This window comes from Lactuca serriola, chromosome 4 (assembly GCF_051521515.1).
Source record: "Lactuca serriola cultivar US96UC23 chromosome 4, Lser_US96UC23_V15, whole genome shotgun sequence".
In the NCBI taxonomy this organism is placed as follows: Eukaryota; Viridiplantae; Streptophyta; class Magnoliopsida; order Asterales; family Asteraceae; genus Lactuca; species Lactuca serriola.
This window is the reverse complement of record NC_136411.1, coordinates 28,648,637-28,665,515: the sequence shown is the minus strand read 5'-3', so window position 1 is coordinate 28,665,515 and position 16,879 is coordinate 28,648,637. Positions and strand designations below refer to the sequence as shown.

Below are 16,879 nucleotides of genomic sequence, written 5' to 3'. Positions count from 1 at the left end.
AGATCTATTATTCCTCCTGACTTAGGTACCCAAATATGATCTTGGAATACCTTCAGTTCATGACTGTTTGTACCGAACACTAACGTTTTGCCCAAACGTTCTCCTTTCGGTCATTCTTCTCAGGAGCTTCCTCTTGAGCTTTCTTTATACTTGCCGCAATTGTCGAGACAACTTCTATTCTTAACGCTCTTGGAATTTTTCTTTCAAGATTGGCTTTTCGACTAAGAGCATCAGCGACAACATTAGCTTTACCAGGGTGGTAAAGTATCTCACAGTCGTAGTCCTTGAGTAACTCTAGCCAGCGTCGTTGCCTCATGTTCAATTCTCTCTGATTAAAGAGATATTGGAGACTCTTATGATTAGTGAAAGTTTTGCACTTCGTGCCATAGAGGTAATGCCTCCATATCTTTAGAGCAAATACTACTGCTGCCAGCTCCAAATCACGAGTGGGGTAGTTCTTTTCATGCTCTTTCATCTGTTGAGATGCATATGCTATCACCTTTTATCTTTGGGTCAAAACACAACCCAACCCAACACCAGACGCATCGCTATAAACAGCGAAGTCTTCAACTCCATCGGGTAGAGAAAGAATCGGTGTCTCACATAGCTTCTTCTTTAGCAACTCGAATGCTTCTTTGTGCTTATCGCTCCAAGTATAAGTAGCTCCATTGTGGGTCAAAGCTGTCAATGGAGTAGCGATTGAAGAAAAGCCTTGGATAAACCTTCGGTAATATCCGGCTAATCCCAGCAAACTTCGGATCTCCGTGGGACTTTTCGGTTGCTCCCACTTTATCACAGCTTCAATCTTTGCTGGATCAACTATTATCCCTTCTTGGTTGACCATATGACCCAAGAATTGGAATTTTCGAATCCAAAAATCACATTTGGAGAACTTAGCATATAAATTCTCATTCTTCAAGACTCCTAACACTTCTTGCAAGTGTCTGCCATGCTCCTCTTGGCTTTTCGAGTAAATCAGAATGTCATCTATGAACACTATCACAGATTTACCAAGGAACGAATTACAAACTTTGTTCATTAAATCCATGAATGCTGCAGGAGCATTGGTTAGTCCAAACGACATAACCAAAAATTTGTAGTATCCATATCATGTTCTGAATGCAGTCTTCTCGATATCCTGCTCTCTTACTTTCAGCTGATGATATCCTGACCTTTGGTCGATCTTTGAAAAATACCTTGACCCTTGTAGTTAATCGAAAAGGTCATCAATCCTTGGCAATGGTTAGCTATTCTTTATTGTTGCCATCTTCAACTCTCTGTAATCGATGCACATTCTCATACTCCCGTCTTTCTTTTTCACGAATAACACCGGAGCTCCCCAAGGTGATGAACTAGGTCTTATGAAACCTTTGTCTAATAACTCCTGAAGTTGCATCATCAACTCCTTCATCTCCGTTGGTGCTAATCGGAAAGGTGCTTTTGCTATTGGCATCGTCCCTGGTAATAAGTCGATACGAAATTCTACTTGTCGATCAGGCGGTAATCCAAGAAGATCTTCAGGAAATACTTCCGGATAATCACACACCACATGAATGCTCTTCATCTCCTTTTTCTCTTTCTTTGCATCAATTATGAACGCCAAATATGATGTACATCCTTTGGCCAAACACTTTCTGGCTTTCATTAGCGAAATGATTCCATAATTTACTCTGCGTTTGTCCCCATACACCATAAATGGCTCTTTCCTTGGCGGGTTTACTTTTACTATTTAATTTCTTTCAGCTTACAGTATTTCGGCATCATTGGCGCTGAGCCAATCCATCCCCAGCACGATGTCGAAACCATTTAACTTAATAGGCGATAATTCCTTGTGGGATAAGCTTCATCTTTTATGTGAAACTAGTAGCGTATTCAGTAACGCTCATTTTTCCTTTCTTCAAATTCTGAAACTCATTATTGATTTCTAGAAGGTCCTGCTCAGAGCAGTATTGCAATTTGAGTTGCACCACAAAGTCTTTCCAAGACATTTTGCTCGCTTCTCCCTTGTGCATAGAGTCAGCTAACAACTTTCACCAACTCAACACACCAGATTTTAATAGAGGAATCGCAAGAACGGTCTTCTGTCTGTTGCTGCATTCGCAACTCTCGAACATTGTCTCCATTTTGGAGATCCAGTTTATAACTTCTACCGGCGTCAAGCTTCCGAATGGACATGGTGGCTTTTGATGCCATGAAATCCTTGTACTTGCACCCACGCCCATCATTTCCTCCATCCTGGTTGATTTGCCTAACAATCGGTGGGTTGGCTTGACTAACAGTCCCACTGAAGCTTCCTCCTTCCGAATGCCATTCATTCAATTCGGGCTGTTCAATCGGCATTGAAGGTTCTTCGGGATTCTGCTGAAGCAGAAGCCTAGTTTCTTCCATTTGACGATCCAACATCATTTGGATCATCGCTTGTACCCCAGTCATTGTCATTGGCTCAGGTGCTGCTGCTACACAGGTACTCGCTCAATCACAGATGGTTGATTCTTGTTTTCATCTGCGTTTCCTATGCCACTTCTGATTCTTACCATTTTGATCTATACACCGAATAAGGTGAAATTAGATCCTCAATCATTATTGATAATTAAATCATCCTTATCACTCCGAAACATTTACATGCTAGTTCTAATATTGTAATCATACGCTTAGAATCCTAAACACATAAGGTCTCCAGATTCGGTTGCCAACAAACCATAGATCCGAAGAAATAATATCATATATGGCAAATATATAATGTTTAGCACATAAAAGCATTTTAGGCAACTTTCCTAAAATAAATTAGTGCTCGTGTCTAAAATATAATAGACACTCATCTCACAATATTCACTTAGCATTCTAAGTTTAAGTCTAAAAATCCTACAAATCCTACAGCACCTACAGGTTATGAACCTGCCAGCGTTCCACTGGACTGTCTAGAAAGAGTCCGTGTTCGTCATCCATACTCCGCTAGATGGCTAGGTCAACAACAACATCGAGGCCTCTCATCATTTTTATTTCATAACACATCACTATCTACCCATGTTCTACCCAACATATTTGTAGATAAAATATACTTGTTTTATACATAATTTAAAACCTGTATTGCATGTTCATTCATACTCAATCCAAATAACAGGTGATACATATACACATAACACGTATTTCATAGAGAATAAATCATATATATGCGTTTAGAAGATAACAATAATACACTCACATAAAAACATATACCTAATACATTCAATCGATACTTGTATTAAATCGTGTATATGAAAGGGACTATGTACTCACCTAATAAGACGATTAACGGACAACACTTCGGCTCTAAAAGTAGTATTCTTTGGTGAATCTGAGATATCTTCACACACCGGGCTTCTCGCGGGCAGAGCTTCAACTCAGAAACTCTTTTCTTCTCGGGATCTTCGGAGCTTTGGGACTTGCTTCGGGAGTCGGGATGATACCGGGGCTTCGGGGTATAGCTTGCACATAAAACTAGGTAAAACGGATGAGAGAGAAGAAATTTGGCAACCAAACTTGGCTGCCCTTATGATCTATTTATAGGGTACTGAGCATTGGATTACGCTAGGCGTAATCTCAGAGTACGTTGGGTGTACTCCCTGTATAAGCATCACGCTAGGCGTACTAGCTCGTCGACATGTACGCTGGGCGTACTAAGCGGATCAGATCGGATGCGTCATGGTCTCGGACCCGAGACACTCAAGTGATGGGTCAGGTCGACGCGGTCCATTTCAGTCCATGAATCATGAGTATGCTAGGCGTACTACCATTTCTCAAACTTCAAAAATTCGTATCTTTCGCATACGAGCTCCGTTTTTCACGTTCTTTATATCCACGCATAGGTGAGACTATGCTCTACAACTTTCGTTTAGACTCCGTCGGCTAATTTTGACTTTATTTTTATTATATTATTTTTAGTAGTCCGGGACAGGAAAACTCCGTTAGAAATTCAGAACCTCTTCATCCGATGTCCGTTTTCGTCTGTCATTTTACCGTTGGACTACTATCGACGAGATCTTCGATTCTCGTTTAGATTGTTTCGGCCAAATATATCATTCGATCTCAATTTCGAGATTCGGGCTGCATACCGCTAAGTCGAAACTTAGAAAAATCATAACTTCCTCATATGAAATCAGATTTGGACGTTCTTCTTGTGCACGATCTCGGTTTAACGTATTCTATGACTCTCATTTAAATCACTAAGGCTAAATATCACTCTATCGCAAATTCATTATTTACGTCGCGCAATGTCGTGCCGGTTCTGTCGCGATACTTCGACAGGTCATAACTTCTTCGTTATAACTTGGATTCCGACATTCTGTATATATTGGAAACCATTGTCACGACCACTACGTCTTCATGTATAGATATCGGTTTTATCTAACATTTTATTTTTATGCTTATTTTTACGCTTATTTTTATTCTTAATTCAATTAAACCACACAATCAAGCATAAAACATATAATACTCAAATAATGCATTCTTATTATTACAAAATGAGTTACAAAGGTTAACCTAGACTATTACATTGACATTAATGCCTAGCCCAAAAACACATGCGTTATAGAATAAATCCTTTGTCTAGAAGCTCATGAAGTTGCATAGACATATCTTGCATCTCTGGTGGTGCCAAACGATATGGTGCTTTGGCTATTGGAGTTGCACCAAGCACTAGATCAATACAAAACTCGACTTGCCTCTCGGGAGGCACTTCTGGCAACTCCTCAGGAAACACATTGGGGAAATTCCAAACAATGGGCACCTCACTCAATGTCTTCGTGCCCTCAACCCGGGTATCCGCCACATAGGCCAGAAACCCATAACAACCCAGCTGAAGATATCTCCTGGCCATCCCAGCTGAATAAAGAGCCGACCCATGAGAAATTCTCTCACCAGGAATAACAAGTTCTCCCCCACTTGGGGTTCGAACTCTCACTAGTTGGCGCTCACAGTCAGTCACGACACCATTGGAGCCTAAACTATCCATCCCAATAGTAACCTTCAACCATCGCAGAGGGATCGACACCAAATCAATAGAATACCTCTCGCTGAACAGATTTAGAACACACCCACGATGAACCCTCAGAGCACTCACATAACAATTATCGGCAATCTCGACCTCCAACGGATAATCTAAAATCCAAGGAGCATCACTAATGCTAAGTGTAAGAGATACAAAGGATCGGGTAACACCCGAATCAAACAAAACATGAGCAGTCACACCATTGACTAAGAAAGTCCTTATATAGGACTAGATACAATTATAAGCATAAATAAGGAAAGCAAATAAGATATAATAAAAAATACATACCGGTAACCACATCCGGTGCTGCACGAGCCTCATCGATAGTCAGCTGGAAAGCCCTGCTCTTCACGACAAGTGTCTTCGCCTTGCCCTGGTAGCCATCGGTAATCCTCAAGGTGGCTGATGTAGGCACCGCCACCGGCCCTCCTGAAAAGCTCGAACAATCGACATTTTTTTATGGCTTGTCAGGTTGTAGTGAAAACAGATCAAAGCACTCCAAGGGCAATCCTTACTCATGTGACCCGTCTGCCCACACCTGTACAACCTAACCCCACTGATCGACATGCCCCAAAGTTAGATTACATTTAACAGTTTAAATAAAACTATTTCATGTGGGAGTAGTTAAATGCCACATTCATTATTATGTAATCAATAATTGCTTGATTTCTTAACTAAGTAATAGAGGAAAGATAAGATACGATACTGCAATATGTTTAATAGCTAAGTAATTGTGAGGCTCGTATACTATAAATGTTGATTAAAACAAAATGTTTAATACGAATGAGTAAACAGGAAGTTTATTTGAATTTGAAATTTGAAATAAGTGAAAATTATGAGAAACAATTAAAAAATAAAAAACCAACACACGAAAAATAAATAAATTAAAATTACGTGTTTAGTTGTCAGACCCGTATAGTAAACGAGTTTATTATAACAATCTATTAAATATGCAAATTTAAATTGTAATTTATTAGAAATTGAAATTGAAATTTGAAATTTGAAATTTAAAATTTAAAATTAATAGTCATTATGAGATATTTAATTTGTGGAAACTTAATTAATGATATATTAGAAAAGAAAAATGAAGTATATGACAAGTAAAAAAATAAATATCTCAAATTTATAACAAAATGACATGTTGCCAATGTAATGAGAGAATGACATAGCAACATGAATCTTTATTTATTAGTATAACTAGTTATGAGACCTATGTAATACACAGGTTGATTAAAAAAAAGTTATATATAAAGGTCTAGACGTTAAACATTTTTAAAATAAAAATTCGAAATAAATACAACAAAAATGATAAATAAGTAAGTAAGTTAATTAAGTAATAAGGGAAAATTGTTGTCATACTCTGTTAAGCTGTGTTGCAAAAATCCCGACTATATCCCTATTAATACTCGATTAGAAGACGTCTACTGATTAATCAATGTCTATACAATGAAGGGAACAATACTAAACGATAAAATTATATCACTTTAATTTTTTTTATCTCAATAGAAATTATTTAAGGAATGTTTATTGTTGTATTAATTATATTAATCTATTTTGTTATGATATTAGTGATATTTACAAACTTTGTTATGATATCAGTAATATTTAACTTTTTAAAATCAAAGAATTAACAATTTAGGTCCTCATTAGTCCATGCCTATGGTTTTATGATTTTTCTGAATCCAATCAATTTTTCAATTGCAATGTTGACTATTCTTCTCGGCTATCCTTCTTGGGTTGATTTTATTTTGGTTTTGATCACTAAAAGAATCAAATGGTTAAACAGAAAACTAAATAGTTTCTATGGTTTGTACTTTTCTTTTATTAAAGTCTAAAAAAGTTTCAATATCAAAAATAGTCTTTTGATTTAGTTAGGTTATAGATTTGATCCCTAAAACTAATATCCATTAGTTAAAATATTTTAGGTTTGGTAAAATGGATCTATTACCCATTTATTTTGTATTTTCAATTAATCTTTTTTATTTATTTGTTACTATCTGTGATCCAATCTATTGCCATCATTTCTTGATGGCCTATCTCTCTTGAATATCTTCTTGTGTTCTAACAAGTTAAAAAATCGAATGTGAGAAGCATAAACAAAAACTTATACAAAATTTGATTATGCAAAAGCTTTGATCAAACAAAATTTCAAATGTGAGAAGCATAAACGAAACCAAAACCTAATTAGAACCTAATCGATTTAGTAATCATAACGTAGTCGATTCAGAAATTAGGACCTAACCAAGAATGAGAAACAATCAAAAACAAAAATAAAAAAATAAAAAAATAAATTTAAAATATCAAAAGCATTGATTAAAACTTATAATCAATTCCTAAAATCAGAGTGTGAGAGAGAAATAATCGATTCAGAAATGCGTGATTCGGTCAAGATTGAGAAGCAATGATTCGTGAGCGAATCTGTTGAGATTCTAGAGTAAAAAGTGAGGAGTAGAAAAAATGAATGAATGAATGTGAGATTATGGGAACGTGGTCGTAACACTATAAGAGCAAGAGAGAATTGAGAGTGATAAAGTCTACTAATGTTGATTCACAAGCCGACCTAATATCTATTTTCGATCCATGACTCACGAAAACGCCTATTTGGTTTCCGCCTATGTGGAATTGTCGCTTTGTGAAAGACACCCTAATTCTTGTTGGTTTGGCTTACACTTTCTTTGTTTCCACTTCCCCGGAACATTTCAGATTTCCAACATCTAAGGGGACATTTGAGATTGTTTTTTGAACTCTAAAACTGTTTTTTTTTGGCGAAATGCTTATTGATTTATGAGGGTGACAAACAGAGTTTTTTTTAAAAAGGCATTTAAATTAGTTTTTAGGGTGACAAAGGTCAATAAGTCAATAAGTTATTTTTAAAAAAAATGTTTGAGTTAATTTATATTAGGTGTAAAACCCGTGTAATACACGGGTTGATTAAAAAAAATCAAATATCAAAATGTAAACAATAAATATTTTTTAAAATAAAATTTTGAAATAAGGAATAAAAAACATATTACTTGCAATTTATTATCACCGTTACTATATTTAATATTTTACATATATACACGTAAATATTATGTGACTTTAATTTTAAAAATTGAAAAATCTAGAAATTGACATGTGGATTTTATTTTATTTTATAAATATCACAAAATGACAAGTGTCAAAACTTATGAGAGATTGACATGTGGCAAAATTTATTTTCATTTATTATGTGGATTTTATTTTATTTTAAACCGTCCATCCCAATAGTAACCTTCGACCATCGCAGAGGGATCAACACCAAATCAATAGAATACCTCTCGCCGAACAGATTCAGAACACACCCACGATGAACCCTCGAAGCACTCACATAACGATTATCGGCAATCTCGACCTCCAACGGATAATCTAAAATCCAAGGAGCATCACTAATGCTAAGCGTAAGAGATACAAAGGATCGGGTAACACCCGAATCAAACAAAACATGAGCAGTCACACCATTGACTAAGAAAGTCCTTATATAGGACCAGATACAATTATAAGCATAAATAAGGAAAGCAAATAAGATATAATAAAAAATACATACCGGTAACCACATCCGGTGCTGCACGAGCCTCATCGATAGTCAGCTGGAAAGCCCTGCTCTTCACGACAAGTGTCTTCGCCTTGCCCTGGTAGCCATCGGTAATCCTCAAGGTGGCTGATGCAGGCACCGCCACCGGCCCTCCTGAAAAGCTCAAACAATCGACATTTTTTATGGCTTGTCAGGTTGTAGTGAAAACAGATCAAAGCACTCCAAGGGCAATCCTTACTCATGTGACCCGTCTGCCCACACCTGTACAACCTAACCCCACTGATCGACATGCCCCAAAGTTAGATTACCTTTAACTGTTTAAATAAAACTATTTCATGTGGGAATAGTTAAATGCCACATTCATTATTATGTAATCAATAATTGCTTGATTTCTTAACTAAGTAATAGAGGAAAGATAAGATACGATACTGCAATATGTTTAATAGCTAAGTAATTGTGAGGCTCGTATACTATAAATGTTGATTAAAACAAAATGTTAAATACGAATGAGTAACAGAAAGTTTATTTGAATTTGAAATTTGAAATAAGTGAAATTATGAGAAACAATTAAAAAAAAAACCAACACACGAAAAATAAATAAATTAAAATTACGTGTTTAGTTGTCAGACCCGTATAGTAAACGAGTTTATTATAACAATCTATTAAATATGCAAATTTAAATTGTAATTTATTAGAAATTGAAATTGAAATTTGAAATTTGAAATTTAAAATTAATAGTCATTATGAGATATTTAATTTGTGGAAACTTAATTAATGATATATTAGAAAAAGAAAAATGAAGTATATGACAAGTAAAAAAATAAATATCTCAAATGTATAACAAAATGACATGTTGCCAATGTAATGAGAGAATGACATAGCAACATGAATCTTTATTTATTAGCATAACTAGTTGTGAGATCTATGTAATACACAGGTTGATTAAAAAAAAGTTATATATAAAGGTCTAGACGTTAAACATTTTTAAAATAAAAATTCGAAATAAATACAACAAAAATGATAAATAAGTAAGTAAGTTAATTAAGTAATAAGGAAAAATTGTTGTCATACTCTGTTAAGCTGTGTTGCAAAAATCCCGACTATATCCCTATTAATATTCGATTAGAAGACGTCTACTGATTAATCAATGTTTATACAATGAGGGGAACAATACTAAACGATAAAATTATATTACTTTAATTTTTTTTTATCTCAATAGAAATTATTTAATGAATGTTTATTGTTGTATTAATTATATTAATCTATTTTGTTATGATATTAGTGATATTTACAAACTTTGTTATGATATCAGTAATATTTAACTTTTTAAAATCAAAGAATTAACAATTTAGGTCCTCATTAGTCCATGCCTATGGTTTTATGATTTTTCTGAATCCAATCAATTTTTCAATTGCAATGTTGACTATTCTTCTCGACTATCCTTCTTGGGTTGATTTTATTTTGGTTTTGATCACTAAAAGAATCAAATGGTTAAACAGAAAACTAAATAGTTTCTATGGTTTGTACTTTTCTTTTATTAAAGTCTAAAAAAGTTTCAATATCAAAAATAGTCTTTTGATTTAGTTAGGTTATAGATTTGATCCCGACTATATCCCTATTAATATTCGATTAGAAGACGTCTACTAATTAAATGTCTATACAATGAGGGGAACAATACTAAACGATAAAATTATATCACTTTAATTTTTTTTTTATCTCAATAGAAATTATTTAAGGAATGTTTATTGTTGTATTAATTATATTAATCTATTTTGTTATGATATTAGTGATATTTACAAACTTTGTTATGATATCAGTAATATTTAACTTTTTAAAATCAAAGAATTAACAATTTAGGTCCTCATTAGTCCATGCCTATGGTTTTATGATTTTTCTGAATCTAATCAATTTTTCAATTGCAATGTTGACTATTCTTCTCGGCTATCCTTCTTGGGTTGATTTTATTTTGGTTTTGATCACTAAAAGAATCAAATGGTTAAACAGAAAACTAAATAGTTTCTATGGTTTGTACTTTTCTTTTATTAAAGTCTAAAAAAGTTTCAATATCAAAAATAGTCTTTTGATTTAGTTAGGTTATAGATTTGATCCCGACTATATCCCTATTAATATTCGATTAGAAGACGTCTACTGATTAAATGTCTATACAATGAGGGGAACAATACTAAACGATAAAATTATATCACTTTAATTTTTTTTATCTCAATAGAAATTATTTAAGGAATGTTTATTGTTGTATTAATTATATTAATCTATTTTGTTATGATATTAGTGATATTTACAAACTTTGTTATGATATCAGTAATATTTAACTTTCTAAAATCAAAGAATTAACAATTTAGGTCCTCATTAGTCCATGCCTATGGTTTTATGATTTTTCTGAATCCAATCAATTTTTCAATTGCAATGTTTACTATTCTTCTCGGCTATCCTTCTTGGGTTGATTTTATTTTGGTTTTGATCACTAAAAGAATCAAATGGTTAAACATAAAACTATATAGTTTCTATGGTTTGTACTTTTCTTTGATTAAAGTCTAAAATAGTTTCAATATCAAAAATAGTCTTTTGATTTAGTTAGGTTGTAGATTTGATCCCTAAAACTAATATCCATTAGTTAAAATATTTTAGGTTTGGTAAAATGGATCTATTACCCATTTATTTTGTATTTTCAATTAATCTTTTTTATTTATTTGTTACTATCTGTGATCCAATCTATTGTCATCATTTCTTGATCGCCTATCTCTCTTGAATATCTTCTTGTGTTCTAACAAGTTAAAAAATCGAATGTGAGAAGCATAAACAAAAACTTATACAAAATTTGATTATGCAAAAGCTTTGATCAAACAAAATTTCAAATGTGAGAAGCATAAACGAAACCAAAACCTAATTAGAACCTAATCGATTTAGTAATCATAACGTAGTCGATTCAGAAATTAGGACCTAACCAAGAATGAGAAACAATCAAAAACAAAAATAAAAAAATAAAAAAATAAAATTAAAATATCAGAAGCATTGATCAAAACTTATAATCAATTCCTAAAATCAGAGTGTGAGAGAGAAATAATCGATTCAGAAATGCGTGATTCGGTCAAGATTGAGAAGCAATGATTCGTGAGCGAATCTGTTGAGATTCTAGAGTAAAAAGTGAGGAGTAGAAAAAATGAATGAATGAATGTGAGATTATGGGAACGTGGTCGTAACACTATAAGAGCAAGAGAGAACTGAGAGTGATAAAGTCTACTAATGTTGATTCACAAGCCGACCTAATATCTATTTTCGATCCATGACTCACGAAAACGCCTATTTGGTTTCCGCCTATGTGGAATTGTCGCTTTGTGAAAGACACCCTAATTCTTGTTGGTTTGGCTTACACTTTCTTTGTTTCCACTTCCCCGGCACATTTTAGATTTCCAACATCTAAGGGGACATTTGAGATTGTTTTTTGAACTCTAAAAGTGTTTTTTTTTTGGCGAAATGCTTATTGATTTATGAGGGTGACAAACAGAGTTTTTTTAAAAAGGTATTTAAATTAGTTTTTATGGTGACAAAGGTCAATAAGTCAGTAAGTTATTTTTAAAAAAAATGTTTGAGTTAGTTTATACTAGATGTAAAACCCGTGTAATACACGGGTTGATTAAAAAAAAAATCAAATATCAAAATGTAAACAATAAATATTTTTTAAAATAAAATTTTGAAATAAGGAATAAAAAACATATTAATTGCTATTTATTATCACAATTATTATATTTAATACTTTACATATATACACGTAAATATTATGTGACTTTAATTTTAAAAATTGAAAAATCTAGAAATTGACATGTGGATTTTATTTTATTTTTAAAATATCACAAAATGACAAGTGTCAAAACTTATGAGAGATTGACATGTGGCAAAATTGATTTTCATTTATTATAGTAGATATGTAAAATGAACAAAAAAGGGTTAGAAGGGTAAGTCAAGTGAAAAGTATTTTGGTAAAGCCAAAAACAATTTTAAAAAAGTTAGGTCGGAAATGCTTTTGAAAATCTCATTTTTAAGGTATGTTGAAAAACTATTTTGGAAAGCATTTTTTGAGATTGTCAAAATAACTTATTGATTTCAAAAATCAATAAGTCAATATATTGTTTTGAAAAAAAAAAAAAAAAAAAAAACGCAGTCCACTATGTCCATTTTCCTGGGATGATTTGAAGTTGGATTAGCTTGGGCCTCTAAGAGGCATCGACTAAATCATCCAGGTGAGTAACATTCATGAGTATAAAACTTATGTATAATGCATATGTGTATTTTAGGTAACGATGAAAAACTATACTATTTAATATGGGTAGCGGACTAACGGTAACTCGGTAAGAGGTATGGAGTAATAGTCTAAATTTGTAGTTTTGTACCGGTCACTGGTATATGTTGTGAGTAGCCTATGTGTAGATACATCAGAGGCTCAAGTATGAGTGTTATTGAGATATGTCTTTTTCTCTATATAAAGTGTATGAGATATAATCTCAAACTCAAATAGGAGTGTTACTGAGATATTGTCTTTTACCCAAACAAAGTGGTTATGAGATATATTTGCATATTCTAGTAGGAGTGTTACTGAGATATGTATTTTGCTCAAGAAGTGATTATGAGATATGTATTATGCTCAAGTAGGAGCTAAAGTGTTATGAAAAATAATTAACTCGTGTAGAAGCTATTATAGAGTATAATAATAAAGAGTTCTAAATATATATAAAGAGATGAATATCATGAAACTCCACTTAATATTGGGAGCTACATTCTGTTGTGATTTGTTGGATATTGTATATGTAATATTACACAAAGGTGAATAAATGTGTCGAGACATGGGCCACTTTCTCAAACACACACACACACACACACACACACATATATATATATATATATATATATATATATATATATATATATATATATATATCACAAATGTTTTGACAAAATTTCTGTAGAAATGTTAAAATCTTTTTTCTCTTGGTATGTTACATAGAAAACGCATTTTTAATTTATTATGTTTTGATACAACATTAATTACCAATCACATTTTAATAAAAACTTACTGCTAAAATTAACAAACACTTTAAATAAATACATGCTATTTTAAATAAACAATTCCAAACACCTAAATTCATCACAATAAAAAAAATCACTTAGTTTAGTTTTATAGGCTCAATACCCAAACAACAAAATAAGTTTTACGATTTAAGTTTAGTTTACATCCACATTTAATTCAATTTCTAATTTGATCACCAAAGTCACAAATCACTAATAAAAACACTTGAATTAAACTTCCAAAGTAATTTTTATTCAGGATAAAATGACCCAAATTTTTTGCTATTATTTCCAGTTTATTACAAAAGATACAAACCAAGTTGTTCTATTTGACCCAAAATCAAACATTCAAACTTCTAGTGAAGCTTAAATTCTGGCCCAAATCCTAATATGAAGATGAACTAGCCCAAATTTGGGGTTGAACCTTTTTGGTTCTCAATTTCAAAATATTTTATCCTCTTTTGGTTTTCCAATTGCAGTTTCAAGAAACAAGAAGCTTCAACTGCAATGGCTTCGGTTGCTGCTTCAGTTTCATCTTGTTTCCATGGAGAAAACTTGTCCTCTTCATGTTCTTCTCTTTTCTCAAGGGCTACGCTCGCCTTCTCCCCATCAATCTCCGGTAACTTACACAGTAACTCCTACTTGCATATCTGATATCTCTACTCAATCTTGTACTGTGTTTCTTGTCTTCTTCAATCTGAAACTAATCATATGTTTTTGTGCTTTTCCTTTAACGAATTCCACCATAACCCTTCCTATGATAATGTCGAATTCTTTCAAAATTCGAAAGGAGACTAACTGATTAAGCATAGCGTAGTTGCAATCTGTTTGCATCAAATGAGACCTAATTTCATGTTTGGAATCCCTTTAGCTTTAATCAAATGTTTTGGCTGTATGATTCGCAATTTCAGGTAACGATTTCAACGGTAGAAAACGATTCATGGTTTTGGCGAAGAGATTATCAGGATTAGAGGAAGCCATGAGAATACGAAGGGCACGTGAGCAACAAACATCAACACCAATTAAACGAAGAACACCTTTAAGGCGACTAAAGGTATCACCACGTCTTCCTGTTCCTGATCACATACTGAAGCCTCCTTACGTAAGCACAAAATTGTTACCAGAGATTTCAACTGAGTTCCAAATTCACGATGAAGAAGGCATTGCTCGCATGAGAGCTGCTTGTGAGCTCGCTGCTAGGGTTCTTGAGCACGCTGGAACTTTAGTTAGGGTAAGAACTTGAACTTAACCTAATCTTCATATCCACTTCAAATAATCTTCAAGTTAATGAATTATGTTATCTACCAGCCATCAGTGACAACTAACGAGATTGATAAAGCAGTTCACCAAATGATTATAGATAATGGTGCTTACCCTTCACCTCTTGGCTATGGCGGATTCCCAAAAAGTGTTTGCACATCAGTTAATGAGTGTATGTGTCATGGAATACCTGATTCCCGTCAATTGCAGGTTCCATTCCATCCTTTAGCACATATTGTTCTTCAATACACATTGGCTTATAGTTATAGAATTAATAGGTATTATCGCTTTTATGCAGGATGGAGATATTATAAATATTGATGTCACAGTTTACTTAAATGTAAGATTATCATATTCTTTTTTTTGTTATATAAATATTATATGTTTTTGATTTGATGTATCTTTTTTTATTAGGGTTATCATGGTGATACCTCAAAGACATTTTTATGTGGAAATGTTGATGAAGCCACAAAACGACTTGTGAAGGTACAATTGATTGAAGATTATTAGAATTTATGTAATTTTTTATTTTTTTTTTTTAGTTTTTTTTTTTTAATTTCATTTCTCCATTGATGACAGGTTACTGAAGAGTGCTTGGAGAGAGGTATCTCTGTTTGCAAAGATGGTGCTCTTTTTAGAAAAATTGGGAAAAGAATTAGGTAATTACTTTAAATGTATACAAAACAAATAGTATAGTATTTTTTTTTTTTTTTATAAAATTTAATTTTACATGATTCTCATAGTGAACATGCGGAAAAATTTGGCTATGGTGTTGTGGAGCGTTTTGTGGGACATGGTGTGGGAACTGTATTTCATTCAGAGCCACTTATATTTCATCACCGTATGTTATTTTTATTTTTTATTTCCATTATTTTTCTAAAACCTAACGATATATTTTTATATTTTTGAAACTCTGGTTTAATTTTTTATATAGGAAATGAGAAGCCTGGTAGCATGGTTGAAGGCCAAACATTTACTATTGGTAATTATTTAATTGATTGATTCTGATGAAAAATAAAGATTAATAAAAAAAAATTGGAGTTAAGGAAAGTATGTTGCTATTTTGTGTAGAACCAATTCTTACACTTGGAAGAACAGAGTGTGTTACATGGGAAGATAATTGGACTACCTTAACAAAGGATGGAAGCCCTGCAGCTCAATTTGAGCACACTATTTTGATCACAAGAACTGGTGCAGAAATTTTGACAAAGTGTTAGAAGATTTTGACTTGATTTTGTTATTAATGTTTTTTGTATAAGTTAAGTTAAATATATATATCCTTCAAATCATACATTCAATATGTTTTATATTCCCAAATCACCAGAAATAGAAATTGATTGGAAATTGCTGAATTTAAAAAGCTAACTAGTTACGTGATTAATGAAATGTTGTGATTTTATGATTAAAATAGCATGATTAAAAATAGGAAATGAGGTAAAGTTGCGGAAAATTTAAAATTAAGTGACAAGTGTTGAAATTAAGAAACTTGTTATTTCCCCTCATCTAGTCACTTGTTAGAGGTTGGTCTTTTTAATATATTCGTCCGATTCCAAAAAAAAGTGTCGTAATAATTATAGAGAGGAGAGGATTTACAGCTTCGATGAGCGGATCTCTCAAATACAATTGCAATGCCTTGCCAAGGTGTCAATTTTTTTGCAAATCACGTTACAAACAGTATAAATGTCTTCATTTTGTGGTTTAGTAATAGGAAATTTCATCAACGAACAACACATTCTGAATGCGGTTAGGTATCGGTTTCCCTGCGTAAGGATATTCCACTCACTCTCTTTTCTCAACTTAGTTTTATTATTATTATTATTATTATTATTATTATTATTATTATTATTATTATTATTATTATTATATGTATTAAAAAATTATAAAAATATATATATTAAAATTTTTGTTTTTTAATTCATTACAAAAAATATAATTTGCATAAAATATACTTAAACAAAAGA

At 32.6% G+C, this 16,879-nt stretch overlaps 1 protein-coding gene across 1 annotated transcript; it reads left to right on the top strand.

Moving 5' to 3' along the window:
• Positions 1 to 14,099: 14,099 nt before the first annotated feature.
• On the top strand, positions 14,100 to 16,270 carry MAP1C (methionine aminopeptidase 1B). Its single transcript, XM_079038435.1, has 9 exons — positions 14,100 to 14,277; positions 14,570 to 14,889; positions 14,967 to 15,128; positions 15,217 to 15,258; positions 15,333 to 15,404; positions 15,498 to 15,577; positions 15,662 to 15,759; positions 15,853 to 15,900; positions 15,990 to 16,270. The coding sequence occupies exons 1-9, from the start codon at positions 14,166 to 14,168 to the stop codon at positions 16,133 to 16,135; spliced, it is 1,080 nt and encodes a 359-aa protein (XP_078894561.1). The 5' UTR covers positions 14,100 to 14,165; the 3' UTR covers positions 16,136 to 16,270.
• Positions 16,271 to 16,879: the final 609 nt, after the last annotated feature.